Source organism: Trachypithecus francoisi, unplaced genomic scaffold, assembly GCF_009764315.1.
Source record: "Trachypithecus francoisi isolate TF-2019V2 unplaced genomic scaffold, Tfra_2.0 Contig01554, whole genome shotgun sequence".
Lineage (NCBI taxonomy): Eukaryota > Metazoa > Chordata > Mammalia > Primates > Cercopithecidae > Trachypithecus > Trachypithecus francoisi.
The window spans coordinates 3,064,602-3,083,401 of NW_022681439.1; the positions used below are offsets into that span (position 1 = coordinate 3,064,602).

Genomic DNA, 18,800 nt, shown 5'->3' on the forward strand with positions numbered 1-18,800 from the left:
CTTCGTGACCACGGGCCAGACAGGATCATGGGATTCTGAGGGGCCTGCTGTGGAGGGACTGGGTTAGAGCCATGGGGACCATGGGGTGGTCTTGAATGATTCTGTGCCTGGGAGGTGTGGTGTGGGGGATCCCCAGGCCGTGGGGAAATGTCATCTTCCCTGCCCAAGGGTGTGTTGTGATGGCAGCATGTCTAGGCAAGGGAGATGGGGCCTCTTTCATTCTGGCCCCAGATCTGCTTGGGTGAGTGTCCTACCAGTGTCCTGGTACCCATGTTGCTGGAACAAGCCTGACCCTGCAGAACCAGGTGACACTTTCCAGAGGCAGAGCGCAGGAGAGTGTTAGAGACATGGGAAGCTTTGGGGTGAGGCCAGAGGCGGTTGATCTGATGGTCTGAAGCCTCCCTGGCACCCCACATCATGGCCTTAAGAGACAGGGAGCCCCCATTCCGGATGTCACAGGCTTCAGGCAGTGAACTCAGGGGACATCATCCCGATGTCATCTGATGGGACTGAAGTTTCCTTTTACGCAGAGGCTGGGAGAAGAGGCAGACCTGCTGAGCAAGGGAGAAGCAGAGTTTGCAGAAACGACTCTAACACCATTAGTTATAGTTTGGCGATACTACCACAGTTCTGAGAAGAAAAAATAGAGCCAAATGTTCTATGTGGTTAGAAGAATAAAATATGGGGCTTAGTGGGCATACTTGATGGGGGGGTCATCAGGGAATGAAAAGGAGATAGTTTTTGTATTCTCTATCTCTGGGCACCAATGTGCTTACCAGGCCTTAATACTGGAAATGGATTGATTTTCTTCAGGAGGTCCTGGGAAAGAAATGGGCCCAGAGACTTAAAATTTAAAAAAAACCCAAAAACATCACGGGCATTCCTCTGGGAAGCAGCTGAAGCAGCAGCCCTGGAGGGTTGTCAGGGACTGAGGCAAATGAGAGATTAAATGCTGATGCCCCGTGTGGGACAAAGAGCGACCCTGTCATGGGGCCCGCCTTAAGGATCTGGGCTTTCAGGACCAAAGTCATCTGGGTCCGGAGACACAGTCCCCAGGTGGTCTCAGCACTGAGTGTGTATGGAATCCTGCCTTGACGCCCAGGACCATCCACTGGAAGGGGAAGGGCCTCGGGGGAGATGATGCCAGAAAGATTCACAGTAACTGGGAGTGTGGGGAGCTGCTAGAGGCTGATGACAAGAGGACACTGAGGACAGCGCTGGCCTGGTCCTTGCCATCAGGTCTCACCTGCCTCTTCCATGCCTTGCTCTCTACTTCTTTCCTTGCTTTTCTTCCTTTTCCTGAATCTCTACAAAACCAGCTTTCCCTGCTGCTGCTCACAGATGCATATTTTCATTTTCTTTGTGAAGAAAGTACTGGCATGATGGAGGGATTCCAGGGAGGGGCGAGGATGCCTTTTCAAGTGAGAAGTGTGAAATTAAAAGATTGCTGAAATGTCCCGTGATCTCCTCATTTGTTCCTAGTGGCTAAGACCCTGGAGGCCCTCCCTGAGTTGGAAGTTGCCGTCCCAACTCCTGGTGCTCCCGGTCCGCTCAGCATCCACCGTTCTCTTTATAAATTTCATGTAAACATGGCAGGATGCACACACATGGACACACATGCACTAATTGTGCAAGAGTGAAATAGAGGTGGCGAATTAAAACCCGTGACTGCGCTGAAACAAAAAGAAGGAAGAAAGAAAGAAATCCAAGAACAGACACACAAGCAGAAGTGGCAGAAGTCCCGAGGGGATGCATGAGGGCGTTTCAAGGAAGATGCGCTAAGGACAGACATGGGCCAGCTCCAGGTGCACAGAGCCCTAGACCCAAGGCAGACAAGAGATGGGACCCCACCAGCTAAAGCGGATGCCCAACCCTCCAATGGCCTCACCTTCCCCAGCCTAGCAGAGTACATCGCAGAGCTCAGGCACGAAGCCCTTGAAAGGCAGCAGGCTGGTGCGATTCAGAAAAGTGCCTCTGAGTAGATTCCAACTCCCAAGTGACTCTCCAGGGGCCCACAGGTGGGTCCTTTGATGGGCGTGCAGAGCCCTCCTGGCTGGTTTTCATTGCTGCCTGTGTGTGCTCTGTTCGTCCTGCTTCCTAGAGTTGGGGGCTCCTCCTCCTCCTGCCCACCAGGGAGGCCTGAGGGGACCCCTGGGTCAGGGACGGGGAGAGGACAGCACCACGATGCTTAGTAAGGACGCATGAAGTCCAGGAAGTCCAGACAAAGAAGAGAGCATTCAGTTTCACAACTGATATTTGAAACTTGTTCTTAAAAAAAAAAGGTTTTAGATAAACAATGAAGGGGGTGGGAAGGAGAAGCCTCACTGAATAATAATTGTTTTTTTAAAAAAAAAACAAAAACAAAAACAAAAACTCCACAAACATTTAAAAATCCCTCAGTTATTGAACTTCTGTTAAGAATAGTTCAATGTGAGGTCTTGCACCCTAAACAGGTATATATTTGGAAAAAAAATCGCAGCTACACACAGCAAAGACTAACAGTATTTACTTAAAAATATTGTGTGTGTCTATATATATATATATATATATACTTATATATATATCTTTTTTGTGATTTTTTTCTTTTCCTTTTTTTTTTTTTTTTTTTTTGTGCCCAAGTAGAGATACGATGGGATTGAAATGATGCCCTAGAACAGAAATATTCTTTAAAGGAACAATACTTTGAAAAATAAAAAGTTTTTAAATGGTTGAACATACTTGCAACACCTGCAGAAATTCAACTTGATACAATGAGAAAATAAACAGTGGAATCAAATCCTCACCCAAATGGCACGGCCTCTAAGGCCTGGAGTCCGCTGCTGCTGTGAGTCTCGCCACCCAAACCAGGGCTCGTGGGCAGGTGGCATCCCTTCCCTGCCACTCCAGAGCCCCTGCCCCCAGGCTCTGCTGAACCAATCCGTAATCCAAGTCCATCTTACATCAGTTTTGTATATCTCTGGCAAGACTTTGCAGCAGGGACACACACATATACACGTGTGCTATGGGCACACACACACACACACACACACATACTACACACACAAAATTTCCCATTCAACCCAGATGCACCAGGTGAGCTGAATGATTTTCAGCCAACCACAACGGTGAAAGACAGAAGCACCAAACAGTCTTTGAAATGGGTCAGTTATTACAATTTTGACTTTTTATATATATGTATATATATATATTCTAGTTTTCCTCTTTGTGTTATTTTTTTTTTTTTTTTAAAAAGCACAAATGAAAAATGAAGAATTCTTTCCAGATCAATTTAAGGCTTCCCACCAAATGGAAACAGAAGAGGCTTTACACAATATCACATGGGATAAATGTCTACCGTTCACAGCCTTAAAATGATGGAACTAATCATTGTTGCCAGTCACTGATTAAGTATTGTGCCTTTAAATTGATGTCGTTCTTTTTGCTACTATGCTGAGTTTTATTATTACTGATTATGTATATAGAAATCTCCTTTAATTTGCTTTAGAATGTCCTGTCCTTACCGAATTATTAGGGTGGCTTTTTGTTTTGTTCTGGTTTGCTTTTCACTGGGAAACAAATGTGATTCTTGCTAGGCAAATGCTAAAATGGCACATAGTCAGCCTTCAAGTAGCTGCTCCAGCCATTTGAGTTTCAAACAGCCCTCGAGCTCCTAGAAGGCTCTGCGAAGTGGGGAGAACGTCCGGAGAGGAGGGGGAGAAACTGAAAAGAGGGAGGGGTTTATGCTTTCGCTTTTGGTAAATTTGTTTTCTTCAATACAAATCATCAGATAGGAAGAATAATTGCTTTATGTTGTATTTGTTGGTTGGTTTTTGTTTCACTTTTAGATTGTTTCATTTGATTGTTTAATTTCCCCTCTCCTGGTGCAAAAATCACCAGAGAGTTTTGCATGAGAAAACGTGACAGTACTTAATGAAACTCAGCACCTAAGGGCATAAGGCAGTTGAAGGTTTTTTGTTTGTTTGTGTTTGTTTTGTTTTGTTTTGTTCTTTCAATCAGCACCAATCCCATAAATGATCTACACTTGGTGTAAGGTAAAAAACATTTTTTTTTTTTCTTTTGGAGTGGAGACAACTCCTCCTTCTCCACTCTATGAACCATAGCGTGGGATTTTTCAATACTGTTTCTTATGTGTAAAAAACAAAAGAAAGGTTTTCTTTTTGTTTTTACTTACAAAACATAGAGAATATCTTTGTATACATACAGCGACTGGAAAGAAAGCTTATTTGAAGGGGTTGTGACTTATTAATTTTTTTTTCTTTTGCAGTGGTGGTGTTGGTGTGGCGGTATTGGTGGTGTGGCGGTGGTTCTGTGTACTGGGGGAAGGGAGGGTTATATTTCTTGCAAGTGGTGTTTGCCGCAAACCAAACTTAAGGTCCCCTTCTCAATTTGGGTCAAGATGCTCTTAGAGTGAAGACTCATACTGTAGCAACTCATAGAGGAGTGGTCCGTCTCGATATCGAATGCCTACTGCGGTGGGGGTGACATACTGCAGAATGTTAATAGTCCTTCTCAGTCTCCTGTCTACAAAATGAGCATCCCAAGCTGGGTATCGCTTTCTTGGCATGTCAATCTTAATGAGGGGCCCTTCTGGGAGGTAAGGACGCCCCAACGGGGTAGGGGGCCCCATGGGTCTCACTTGGAAAACGGGCAAGCAAGTGTCAGCCGTGAGATCCTCCTGTTGTTCCGTTACGGCTCTGGTGGGCGTAACCTGGGTCCCCCGGTACCCAGGGGTCTCAGGCGCCATGGGCTCAACATCGGGGGGCAAAGGGATGCCCCAGAGCAGCTCGGCACAACAGGAGCTGGCAAAGATCTTAGCTCGTGGCCCCATGGGATGCAGCACACCATAGTATAAGAGCATCAGTGCGATCCCAGCCACAAAGCTAATAAAGACACAACACAGTGCTGGCACCGCATAGGAGTCAGTGGTCTCCGGGTTTCTGTAAAAATACCAAAGGAACGTCAAGGCAGCATTCTCAGTCAAGACTATCGTATAATATGCAAACATTCGATATCGAGTCCGCCCTTCCTTGACGTTAAACCAGCAGAAAATGTACACAATCCCTACCACCATGTTGAAGAGGATCTCCTCCCACTTGGACATGCAGAAGTCTGTTCCGCCATGGATGATCCAGAAGGCCATGGCGCACCAGTGAACCACCACGAAGATCCCAAAATAGAGCTGGAAGATGGAAGCAAAGAGGGCAAAAGAGATCACTCGGGATGAGATGGTGAAGAGGCGCCAGAAGATCTGGACGACGGCCCCTCTGTAGCTCATGCTCTTCTTGTCGTCCCTGGAGTCCCGCAGCAGCTTGTGATAGGAGGCTAGCACCCAAGCCAGGGACATCAGGGAAGTCACAGAGGAGACACCTGCCGGAAAGACACAAACCCACACAGTCAAAACCTTGGACATCAACCGCAGGGCACAGTGAAGCTGCCGGCTGAGGAGACGCCCACACACACCACGATCTAAAGGAGGAGGGAGAAAGAAACACAGAATCAGGAACCGAACTTGGAGGTCACAGCTGCTCCCTACGCTGACAACTCGGGAGATGGAGCTTTTGTTTCAACAACCCCATTTGCCATTTTGGGAGCTCAGTGGCTCAAGGGTGATACTGAGCCAGTGTGTTTTGCTAGGGGGCTGAAAGGTGGGGCCACATCTGCCATGGGCAGGCCTTTGTGGGTTCAGTCTTGAGGAATCATGCGATTCTTGTGGCACATAGATGTGCGGCTGGCATTGGTGTCCCTGTCACCAGTAGCCTGTTCTCTTAGAGGAGCCCACAGGAGGAATCGCCAATTGTGAAGGCCAAGGGTTTACCCACTGCCCTGAGTTCCACACTGTTCTCCTCTGAGAAGGTGCTGGAATCATGCTTCCGCCTTTTTCTCACCTCACTCAAAGTCCCAAAAGTCCCTTTCCTGAACCTTCTTCCAGTTAGCTTCTCCCCCACCTGCCACTCAAGGCCATCAAGATCCAGGACACTGGGATATCCCGCCTGTTTCACATACTTCCTCTCACACCCACTCTGGTCTTTTTGGCCTCTCCACAATCCCTGTTGCTTTCTCCAACCAACTGCTGCTCAGAGTGCTCTCAAGCCTTGACTTGTGAAGCTCTGTCCTTCTCTGGTTGCCCTCTAGGTTCAACAGGGGTGTCACTCGGGGTGCCTCTTCCCCTTACTCATTTTCCAAGGCTTCTGAGGCCTCTGCACTTTACTCCCTGCATTTCCTCCCACAATGGGCAAATATTCAGAGAGTTTGAGTGTGCCTAATCCCAAGTCATACTCATATTGCCATAGAGCAATTTTATAGACAACTCTGACTACTTGATATTTGCAACTAGACCAAATGAAACACAATCCGTTGTTATTGAAGCCTCCCCAAATCCACCCATGAACAACCAGTCACTATTCGAGTGCTGTCATACAATCTCCATTTAAGCAAGATTCCCCCATTACCAACCCCCAGCTCCCCAGGCATCAGTTGCACAGTCCATCTGGGGTCTCTTTTGTTGGTCTTTTCTCCCAAAATTTCACAACTAAATGTAAGTAAATGCAACAGGAGGCCGAATGCTGTCCCACTGGCAATGACCTCCTTAGGAAAGCCTTACCCTCCCACAGAGCACAGTTCCCCCACGACATTCTTCCAGGTTGAAATCAAAGTTACCCAGTCATTTTCTCCCTTAAGCTCAAAGATCAGATCCAGAAGCCCCATTCATCAAGACACCAGTTAAACTTCCCCAGACCGCCAGGCTTCTGCTTGTCTCTCCCTGGGACCTGCCCAACTCCCCACAACTCTCCAAAGCCCGATGCAGAATCCAAGTCCTCTGCCACGTGACACTCTCCCAGCACTGGCTCTGCCTCGCACGTCTCACAAAGGCCCTCTCTTTCCATCATCTCAAATGATGCTCAGAGTCCTAGCTTGAAGAACAGGCAATAAAAAAGCCTGTTAACTATTACAATGGGCATGTGTCACTTTCATAGTAATAACAATCATGGAGATTTCAAACAAACTAAGTGCAACACGATCCCAAGTTCTTCATGGAAATCTATCTGGAAAACATCTAAAGAGCATTCATGGCAATTTTCCTTTCACTTCTCTAGAAAGTTCTGAACATGACACACGTCCTGCCTCCCTTGTGGTACACACAGGGCATCTCATGTGTGTCTGCAGAGGCTGCACATGGTTGGTCAGGGAAACTTTTAGTGCTCACATTGTCTGTTAGGCTGCAGCAGGGAGGAGAACTTCCCTTAGGAGTAACGTGATGTAGGTTGTAGATTTCTGGAGGGCAGAGGATGTACAATTACATATTTATAAATTTTTTTTTTGAGACAGGGTTTTACCGTGTCACCCAGGCTGGAGTGCAGAGGCGTAATCAGTGCTCACTGAAGCCTCAACCTCCTGTGCTCAAGTGATCTTCCCGTCTCCCATACCTGGGACCACAGGCATGTGCCAGTGAGCCCAGCTAATTTTTTTATTTTTATTTTTTGTAGAGACAGAGTTTCTTCTTCTGCTTCTTCTCTCTCTCTCTCTCTCTCTCTTTTTTTTTTTTTTCTTTTTGAGATGGGAGTCTCACTCTGTCACCCAGGCTGGAGTGAAGTGGCATGATCACTCACTGCAACCTCCACTTGCCAGGTTCAAGCGATTCTCCTGCCTCAGCCTCCCGAGTAGCTGGGACTACAGGCACACACCACCATACCTGGCTAATGTTTGTATTTTTAGCAGAGACAAGGTTTCACCATGTTGGCCAGGCTGGTCTTGAACTCCTGACCTCAAGTGATCTGCCCACCTTGGCCTCCCATTGTGCTGGGATTACAGGCGTAAGCCACTGTGGCCAGCCTAGAGACAGAGTTTCAACATGTTGCCCAGGCTGATCTCCAACTCTTGGCTCAAAAAATCCTCCCACTTTGACCTCCCAGAGCGCTGGGATTACAGGCATGAGTCAGCGCGCCTGGCTGTAATCACACCTTCATAGTCTGGTGAAGCACCCTCAAAAATTTCCATTAAACATCCTCCTGACATCCTTGCTCTCCAGCCAAATTCATTGCTTGATGTTAATCATGAACATCTGGTAGATCCTGCCAACCCATAGTAATCAGATGGGAGTTCTACGGGAGCTGGGTGGGAAGAAGGCTTGATTGTTGTGTTCCTTCTGATAAAGCAAACTCTATTACCTTCTACTCAGAAAAGCATAAGTGCGGAGCTCATAAAGCAAGAAGGCGTAGCTCAGCTTCTGCTGGGGCCTGGTCAGATCCAGTCGAGTTCTGAGCATGCTTTGAACAGACTTGGGGTGCAGAGTTAGGATCACCCTCAGCCTTCGTTGTTCTGACTTTGCTGTTCCCTGTGCTGTGACGCTGGCCCTGTTCACACCAATTATGAACAAATGGGAATTCAAATGCCCATCAGCCACAAATTGCAAAGCCAAACAGAATTATTCTCCATTCTTCCGCCTTCAGAGTTACCTACCCCATTTCCAGGTGTGTGGCTATGGTTCTGAAGGCTGGTGTTCTCTTCCTGCCACTCCCTTCATGGCGGTGGTGCTGAAACTACTCTTGTTTCAGCTGACCAGGCACTGCAGTTGAGGCTTCTAGAATTTCTCCCAAGGGTACTGCACAAACATTCCTCAGTGTTGCAAGACATCACTGCTAACTTACAAGGAGGGCTTGGGAAATGGTCCCATGGAAGACTGTGATTCCAGGCATCTGACTGGGGAGTCTGCTGGAGAGCTAATGGCCAGCCCAGTTTTAAGTCTTTGCTTCATCTGTTCCTGACTTGGTCAAGTTATGAATGGCCAAACCTTCTATCCAGGGGAGCTTCTCAGACCATCCACTTTAACCCACCTATTCCACAGGAAGCAGAGGTGCAGGGGCTTGGGTGGCTTCCTCAAGACTGTCCTGAGAACCACTGGCCATCTCTATGAGGACGGCATGCTTCCTGCCATGCCACTCTCCATCCTTTCTCCATCTGGTCCCTCTGTCAGTTCAGTTTTCCAGATACCAGCAGGCAACACCTTTCTCAAGGTCCTTTGTACTGAAGGTCATCAGCCTTCTCCAATGGTGGGAGCCTGTTCTGGTGTCCAGCCATTAGCTCTTCAGAGTTGGAAAGCCAGGCCACATCCTTGACACTGTGAAATGCTCCAAACAGTGAAAGGAGAAGGTGAACTTCCACTACCTGCCCAAGATCAAAAAGAACATCTTTGGCCACACAGAGCAATGGGGAGGGGGTGTACAGGCCTCCGCCCCTGAAGTGCCTGCCCCTCTCTCTCTCTGCCAGCAACAGAGGCAAGGATGATCCTGTAAGGAGGGGAATTGCCTGGGGGACGTCAAAACTCTTACCCCCATCACTTTCTAATCCACCTCATCACCAAAGCATTCCTCATTCTATCCAAGGCTCTGGGCACATTTTTTGGGACCAGAGCTGGTGCAGTTGGTAGGCTGAGTTCATCCCTGAGAAGAGACCAGGAAAGCCAGGCCCACTTCAGGACCCCATTTGGGAACAGGTTTCTACTGGATGCTTAACAGAGGGTAGTCCTTGCCCTGGTGGGACTCAAAAACCTGTGATGGAGGGCATCAATGAACGTGTCTTCAGCCTGCCCCCCAGGAACTCATCTGGACCTGTCTGTGACATTGTCTACATTGTTACGTTTGGTCAAGGGACCAAATGTTCATCGCTCAGCCACTTCTGCATCTTTTCCCTGAACAAGTCCTGTAGCCCCCACAGGACTGTCACTGCAATTCTTCCTCAGAGGGCCATCAGCAAAGGGTGCCTTGAGGACAGCCTGTGAATACTGGGGACTCAACTGGGGCAGGAGATGGGAAGCTAGGACAGAAGATGCACTTCTTGCTCTGAACCCTCCCCATCCACGCACCTGGTTGTCCCGGAGAACCTGGCAGGATTCACTGAGCATCTACATGCATTTTCTTATTGAGAAGGGCCTGGGAAGGTAGGTGCTAAGTTGTGTCTCCCCCACAAAATCCATATACTGAAGCTCTAACCCCTAGGACCTCAGAATGTGGCTGTGTTTAGAGACAGGGCCTTTAAAGAGCTGATTAAGGTAAAACGAGGCCATTAGAGTGGACCCTAACCCTATGTGACCGGGTCCTTCTAAGAAGTGGAGATTAGGACACACACAGGGGGATGGCCATGTGAGGACACAGCCAGAAGACAGGCATCTACAAGCCAAAGAGAGAGGTCTCAGGAGAGACTTCTCAGACCAGTAGCACCTTGATCTGCAGTGCTCTGTGACCGCAGCCTGAGCAGATGCATACTGTGCAGACAGAACCATGCACAACCACCACCAAGTGATTCATCTTCAAAGCTTGCTGTGTGTTCTGTTACAGAGGGAGGGAGTGCAGGTTCTTCCTTCTCTGCAGTGGCTCACTTGGAAAATTTCCTTCTTGTCTGAAGTCAACTCAAAAGTCAATGCATTCTCCTAGGTAAGATCCAAGCACACAGGAGCCGGCTGTGGAGGCCCCCAGTGAAATTCCTGGACAGGCCTGGGAGCATCCACGGTTCCCTTCCACTTCTGCCTCCATCGCTTTCTGCATTCCGAAGATCAGACTAGAAATTGTTACACACTTCACGTTCGGCTGTGACAAGCTCTGAGCAGTGACCTTCACAGCTCCCTTTCCCTGGTGCAGACCAGGAGGCAGGGCTGGCAGCATGCCCACTGAGCTGACCTTAGTGCAGTGCAGCTGGCTGGGAGGTCACTGGACCAGAGACCCCTGGGGCTGGGGAGGCTGGGGAAGGGCAACTCCCCAGAGAAAGGCTTGGAGAGAGGGCCTTTGGGCTCTGATCACCAGCCCTGGGGTCTCAGGTTCCAGACATGGAACGGCCACACCTTATGACTGATGGCACAAAGCCAGAGGGGCAGTCATCAGGGAATGTCCTATTTGGTGGTTTCAATGCCCAGGGGTCATGGCCAGTTGGGGAACAAAGCAAAACGTGTGACTATGGGCGCCCTACCGAATGAGAAGCACAGAGACAAGGTGTCTTGTAAAGGTTGAGATCCTAGAACCTGGAGGGAGCAGGTGAGGCGGGAGAGCAAGGAGGTGCCATGGAAGGGGTCAGGCCGGGCAGGGAGGCTGTGACCGGGATGGGCCAGGGTGGAGCTGCATCAGGGGACCAGTCACATCTCCAATAAGGGTACCTGAAGGAGGAAACAATGTCCAGAGCTCCCTACAGGCTGAACGCAGCACCTGGAGGAAGGCATGCTCCAGAAAGCCGCAGGAGCACCTAGAGATGGTCACCAACTTCCCCTGAGCCACAGCTGGCCTCAACTGCAGGAATGTGTTTTGCAGAATGGGAGGTGAAGGCCCAGCCCTGCCTCACCCGCTCTCTGCCCGAGAGTGTCAGCTCATACCCACCGCTAAGTCATGTGTCGGAAACACACTTGATGAAGAGGTACCTAAGCATGGGGCAGGACAGGAGTGGGAAGAGTCAGCTATGTGCAGCTCCCCAGATCCCAGCTTCCTGCCTCTCTCCTCCCCAGCTCCTTCTCCCTGGCTTGTTCCCATCAGTGGGTAGCCAGGGTCAAGGTTCTCCCATTTACACAGCATAGGCCCTGGACCCTGTATCCTCTCCTGAAACTGTCCCTCCTCTCCTTGTCTCATCTTCTCCAAGCTTCCCGAAGGCAGGCCACTTGCTCTCCTCACTCTCCCACCACCTGTTTCCTCCCAAATCAGCCCCAGTGGAGAGCTGCCACTCAGGTCGTGCAGCATTCGGAGGACTGCCTCTGTGCTTCTCCTCCTGGCTCTGTGTGACAGCCGGGATTGGCATCTGCTCTGTCCTTCTTCACACCCCACCCTGAGCTGTTCCCTAGTTCTCTTCCTGCCATCTCTTGAGCTCTTTATGGCAGCCTTTTCCTGCCAGGTTTCTTATCCCTATATTACAGATGAGGAAAACGGACCAGCAGTGAAGAGACGTGGATGTGGCCACAGCCATATCCTGATATTTGCATTCTATGCAATTCTGTGGCATCGTACCTCAGTGGGCTGGTTCTCTAGAGATGCCCCAAACAAAACACAGGCTTAGCTGGTTATCTGTTGGTCTGCACATCAAGAACAACATCTCCCTCTTTCAACCCGGGCCCCCTCCCTCCCTCCCTCCCTCCCTCCCTCTCTCCCTCCTGGGGAAGCTAACATCTGGGGGATCTCCACCATCTGCTCTTCAAATTCCTATTTTGTATTTTTCCCACAATGAGTTCCTTTTAGACAGCAATTCTTCCCCTTCCATCTGTCAAACTTCCCTCTGTCTTCCCACATTTTAAAAAAGTCCAGTTTCTTCTTGGAAATGTTCCCAGAAAAGGATAAGGCAGCTGCGTCCACTGCCTCTCTAAGCGTAACCCACTGTCTCCCATCCTTGCCTCCCCCCAGGAGACACGGCAAGGGAGTGATGTGACAAGTGTACTTTTCTATTTGGGCAACCAAGAGGGAAGAAAACAAGCATCCTGATGCCTTCTATGAGCCAGGCTCAAAGCCACTAAATAATCTGCCCAAGGCCACACAGCTAGTAAGCAAGAGAGTTCATACCGAAACCCGAGACTATTTCACTCCCCAGAATCTGGATCTGCGCGTGCTGGAGCTGGCCAATTGTTAAACTGTGGGCTGGCTGATGTCATGTTGCAGGCTTGAAATTGGCATGGTGGGAGTATTTACACCACAGCAATTGGCAAATGGTACAAACCAGAGCTCCACCAAAGCCTGCTAAATGTTGGTTGTTAAACATTTACCAGCACACCACTGGTCAGGATCAGCCATCCTTGAAAAGCCTGGTGAGTGTCTATGCAAATTAGAAGGGCCTGTCTCCAAATTCAATGCCTATTCTATATTCGATGCTGTACTTCTAGATGTGGTCTTCACATGCAGGGCACTACCTGGTTATCAGTCAGAATTAAATTCCTTAGTGCTAATGAGAAAACAACAACAAAAAAGCAATCTTCTTTTAAAACTTTTGTTGAAAATATGTACACAGTAAGTATTAGGCTGGTGAAAAGTAATTGTGGTTTTGCCATTTTAATGGCAAATAGCTTCAGGTCTAACGGGTTGCTTTGAGCACCGTCTTTCATAAGCACTGACATACTCATTTTCAGTACATTTCTGTACTTGGACAGGGTGTGATTCAGATGTGAGGTTTCCACATGGGGTCACTTTAACGCACCTCTGACATCTCCAGATGAACCCTTAAGGAGGGTCAAAGAGTCCGGGCACGGCGGGTCACGCCTGTAATTCCAGCACTTTGGAAGGCCAAGGCAGGTGGATCACGAGGTCAGGAGATCAAGACCATCCTATCCTGGACAACATGGTGAAACCCTGTCTCTACTAAAATACAAAAAAAAATTAGCTGGGTGTGGTGGTACGCACCTGTAGTCCCAGCTACTCTGGAGGCTGAGACAGGGGAATCACTTGAACCCGGGAGGTGGAGGCTGCAGTGAGCTGAGATCACACCACTGCACTCCAGCCTGGCGATGGAGCGAGGCTCTGTCTCAGAAAAAAAAAAAAAAGAAGAAGAAGAAGGGTCAAAGAGAAGAGACGGCAATCACACCCATAGCCCTAGCCCTCAGGACTGACATACATGTGGCTGACGAGATTGGGAAAAACCCAAGGCTGATCGAAGTGATCCGGTGTAAACATAAGAAAGGAGGATTTGGATATCTCAGGAAAGCCAAAATCTGGGCGATCACACCATCCCCTGGTTGGACAAAAAACTCTTTAATATAAGCGAGATAGGCCAAGGGATAAAGAATATCAGGTCTTACCATGGTTTCTATGAAATATCTCTTTTTTTTTTTTTTGCCTCTGAATTCATGCATATCATGTCATCTGTTAGTTTCTAGTAAGTTCAATAACACTGATATCTTTCCTCTACTGAGCAGCCACCTTGACCCAGACTCTATGCTAGGCACTGCACATAAATTAACTCAATTGTTCTTCCTTACCATGCTATCAGCAGCAGTAGACTGATTTCAAGATGAAGAGACTGAGGCTCACAGACTAATTAAGTACCTTTTCCACATCAAGCAGCTAAGAAGTTGTAGAACTGGAATTTGAACACGGGCCTGTCTGAATCCAAAACTCAGATTATTTTTTGAATCACTGGGAAAGATCTCTTTCCATCCTCAACCACAAATTAAAGAATCATCATTGAGGCTTATACATCAGTTTCTTATTAATTTGGTTATCATATATCAGCCCTCTGATCATCTCTGTGAGCACTGACAAAGTCAAATTTGTGGGTCTACACAGCGAAGGACCCACCCCTGGGAGGCCCTGCCTGAGCGTTCGTTCAAGCCACTGCAAAGCTGGCAACACTTCTGTTCCATCTCTCTTGCCTCAATTGCTGGAATGGCTTCCTAACTGGCCTCTCTGCATCTGCCCTCCTCCCAACACTCTATCCACACTACAGCAGTCAACATGATTAAGCTACAGTGTTTCCCTCCACGTGGCTTCCAGTGCCTGGTAGACCATCAAGGGTCACTGATTTTCAACAGGCCTTTTGTGTGGGAGGATGTACACGCCCACCCTGCTGGACTGAGGTGTGGCTGAGACTTGCTCTGGCCAGACACGTGAGCAGAAGGGATGTGTGGCCCTGCCGGGCAGAAGAGCGTGCTCACCCATGCTCCAGGAAGAGGCTGCTCCACCAGGACCCGTGACTCACAGGTAACGAGCAGGAAGTAAATCGAAATGCTTAAGGCCACTGGAACTATGTAGGTATTTTAAACTGCAGCATGGCCAGCCTGTCCTCACTGATGCGTTAAGTCACCCCAGGTAAAAGCTACAGTCCTCAGAAGGGGCAGCAGGGCTGCCCTGCCCTATATATATATGTGTGTGTGTGTATATATATATACACACACATATATATAGTCACCCATGGAACCAGCCTGCTTCCCCCTCCCAGGAATCTCCCCCCCCAATGAGTAAGCTGTTCTTGAATCTAATCTGTCAAGTTCCCTTTGCCCTCCCCGGGGTCCTCTCCTGCTGGCCCTTCAGACATGCTCCAGCCACACTTGCTAGTTCCGCTGCCTGGAATGCTCTCCCCCTGGTATCCCTACATTGTCACACAAATGTCGTCTTCTCACCAAGACCTTTATGCAAAGATCAGCTTCTCAGCCAGGCCCTCCCCGACCACCACACTTAAAACTGCAACTCCCTGCCATGCTTTGAATGTGTCCCCCAAACGCTCAGATGTGGGGAACTTAATCACCATTGCAGCATTGTGTTAAGAGGTGGGGCCTTCAAGAGGTGGTTAGGCCATGAGGACTCTGCCTCCTGAATGGATTGGTGCAGTTAACACGGAAGTGGGTTGGTTATCCAGGGAGTGGGTTCCTGACTTTTAAAAAGTAGTTTGGACTGGGCATGGTGGCTCACGCCTGTGATCCCAGCACTTTGGGAGGCCGAGGCAGGCAGATCACTTGAGGTCAGGAGTTTGAGACTACCCTAGCCAACATGGCGAAACCCCATCTCTACTAAAAATACAAAAATTTAGCCAGGCGTGGTGGCATGCACCTGTATTCCCAGCTACTTGGGAGGCTGAGGCAGGAGAATTGTTTGAACTGGGGAGGTGGAGGTTGCAGTGAGCTGAGATTGCGCCACTGCACTCCAGCCTGGACGACAGGGGGAGACTATGTCTCAAAAAAAAAAAAAAAAGAAAGTAGTTTGGCCTGAGTTCTCTCTCTCTCTCTCTCTCTCTCTCTCTCTCTCTCTCTCTCTCTCTCTCTCTCTCCCCACTCTTGCTATGTTAAGACACAGCAAGGAGGCTCTCACCAGATGCAGCTTCTCAATCTTCAGCTTCTCAGCTTCCAAAACCATGAGCCAAATATGCTTCTATTTTTTATAAATTACCCAGTCTGTGGTATTACAGCAGCAGAAAATGGACTAAGATACCCCTCAAGACTCCCTCCTGCCTTCTTGCTTTTTTTTCACCGTAGCATTTCATACCACCTTGATCAACTTTTCTCTTACTCGTTACTTTTGGTTTTTTAGTTCTACTATGTTCCATGGTGGATGCTAGCTCCCTAAGAGCAGGGCAGGGATTTGGTTTGGTCCTTCTGGAATTACATGCAAAACTGTGTGGGTTATTTTTCTCATGATGGAGTCCACAGCTATTCTTGAATTCTTAAGTAGGCAAACAAGGGAAGGGATCGTGGCCCCCATCCCTAGCCGCCGTGACCTCCCACAATGCTCTCCAAACGCGGGAAAGGGAGTTCCCTGGGAGGATTCATTTATGCCTTTGTCATTTAGAAGAAAACCTTGGGGTTAAAGACAGGGAAGAAAAGGAATTCATATTTACTGAATGTTTCAGTGCATCAGACATTAAGCATGCCAGACTCTATGCGTATTTCATTGAATTTAATGGGACAATAATCCCATGAGAATGCCTGTCAGTGTCCCTGTTTTACAGAGGAAGGAATTGAGGCTCAGGGAGGTAAAAGAATTTGCCTAAGATTACTGTATTAAGCAAGCCTTTTTATTCTGAGGCTTTCACATCTCTGGGGGGGCGGGGACCTTGCTGACCCTGGAGGGACTGCCCCTCCCAGGGTTAGCTAATTCTTAGTGAAAGTAAAAAACTTTTCTGTGAGCATGCCTTTTACATGCAGACCAATCCATCCAGACCCACATCTCCCAGCCACCTCCTTAACGGGCTCCCACCCTCTCGGTCACTATCCACCTGCCCTCCTCTCCCCAGGGCCAGGTACCAGACAACTAGAGACAGCCCTGAGGCCAGCAGAAGTCAATCAGACTAGCTATCCAAAGCCAGCCTTCCTGTCTTACCTGCTCCTTCCTGTGGAGACCACAACAGGAGCCTTTGCCCATAGCTCTCCCCTCTCCCCTCTGTCTCCTGACTCACTTGGATGCTTCTCTGTGTACCCCCTGCACTGTGGCATGCTGTGTCCCCTTCTCTTGGGATCTGTGAGTATATTAAACTGTCTTTTCTATGCTGGCTCCCTCTGATCTGTTGGTTCTGCCATACCTAAATAATAATAAAACCTATAGTTTGAGACCGTTGCAAAATTAACAAGCTGTTGGAGAGGGGATTCAAATCCAATACACCCAAGATGACTTTGATGTCCAAAGTCTCAAATGCTGTGGAGTTACAAAGCTGAAAGCCCTTCCCACCAGGCTCAAATCCAAGTTCCCATTCATGGGGCCCAGGGCTTCTGTGTCTGGGTCAGGCTCCTGGTCCCATATTCAAGATCTAGTGACAATAATTTGCCTCCTGAGACAGGAGGGCAAAGTGGTTCTGAGGGTGTGCTCCAGAGCCAGGTTAGCTGCCACCATCTTCCTGCCACATGAGGCTGGATACCATCCCCATTTCCTCATCTGCAAAAAGGCAATAATAATTGAGTGCCCCCCTCATGAGGGTACTGTGAGGATCAAAGGTCAAGTGGCTATGAAAGGGCTTAGCTCAGTGCCTAGCACAGAGCAATGTACACCACCGACATACAGGTGGATGCCCAGAGAGACACACAGCCCACATACATATGCCATGTTTATCCTTGCTCATGTCATTCCCTCTACCTAGAATGATTTTCCTGATCTTTGCCTGGCCAACTCCTGCTCATCCTCCAAGCTCAGCCCAGGCATCACCTCCTGCTGGGCACCTCCTCTGAGACCCCAGGGTGCATTGATTCTCACCTCCACAATCTCAACAGCATGCTGTGCACTTCTCCTCCATAGTCAGTGTTTTATTTTATTTTACTTTACTATTACTTTTTAAAGATAGAGTCTTCCTCTGTCCCCCAGACTGGAGTGCAGTGGTGTGATCATGGCTCACTGCAACCTCCACCTCCCCAGTTCAAACAATTCTCCTGCCTCAGCCTCCCAAGTAGCTGTGACTACAGGTATGCACCACCACACCTGGCTTTTTGTTGTTGTTTGGGGAGATAGGGGGCTCTTGCTCTTGCTCTGTTCCCCAGGCTGGTCTCGAACTCAAGCCTTAGTCTCCCAAAATGCTGGGGTTACAGGTGTGAGCCACCATGCTTGGCCATAGAGACTATTTCGTAGTCACACTTTCTGTGCAGTCTGTCTCTCTCCCTTCCTTAACTGTGACTTCCCCAAGGATAGTGCTAACATTTATTCTTGATGATAGAAGCACTTATCCATTCCTGTGACCTCCATGCCTGGCACAGAGTGGACAACCAACAAATGATTCCTTAGCTGACACCTACACAGACACATTTTCCCAATCAACGCCACAAATGCAAAATCCAGGTGGCGACACTCTTGATGCCCTGACCACAGGATGCTATGAACAGAACCCCCTTTTTCTGCTATCGGCCCTGGATTCTCTGAGGTCAGCAGGGCACAGTTCCTTCCATTGCTCAGTGAAATCGACCTTCCCCCCGTGATAGTTTCCTAGGGCTTCTGTAACAAATTACCACAAACTTAATGGCTGAGAAGAACACAAATGTTATTAGCACACAATTCTAGAGGTCAGAATCTGTAATGAATTTCACTGGTCCAAAACTCAGCTGTGAGCTGGGCTGTGCTCCTGCTGGAGGCTCTGGGGGAGAATCTATTTCCTTGCTTTTTCCAGCTTCTAGAGCTGCCTGCATTCCTTGGCTTATGGCCCCTTCCTCCATCTTCAAAACCTGCAGTGTAGTATCCTCCAATCTCTCTTTTGGCTCCATTGTCACACTGCCTTCTGTCTCTCTGATCTCCTGGATCCTTCTTATGAGGGTTCCTGTGATTATACTGAGTCCAACTGGATAATCCAGAATATTCTTCCCATCTCAAAGTTCTTAATCACATCTGCAAAGTCCCTTGTGCATATAAAATGACATTTATAGGTCCTGGGGGTTAGGAGATAGA

At 48.6% G+C, this 18,800-nt stretch overlaps 1 protein-coding gene across 1 annotated transcript in view; it reads right to left on the bottom strand.

The window, feature by feature from the left end:
• Positions 1–2,490: 2,490 nt before the first annotated feature.
• Positions 2,491–18,800, bottom strand: part of XKR6 (XK related 6) — a 308,200-nt gene continuing 291,890 nt past the window's right edge. Inside the window, exon 3 of the mRNA XM_033176998.1 lies at positions 2,491–5,367. Within this exon, the coding sequence (XP_033032889.1) occupies positions 4,403–5,367 (965 nt within the window). The 3' untranslated portion in view covers positions 2,491–4,402. The remainder of the gene's footprint in view (positions 5,368–18,800) is intronic.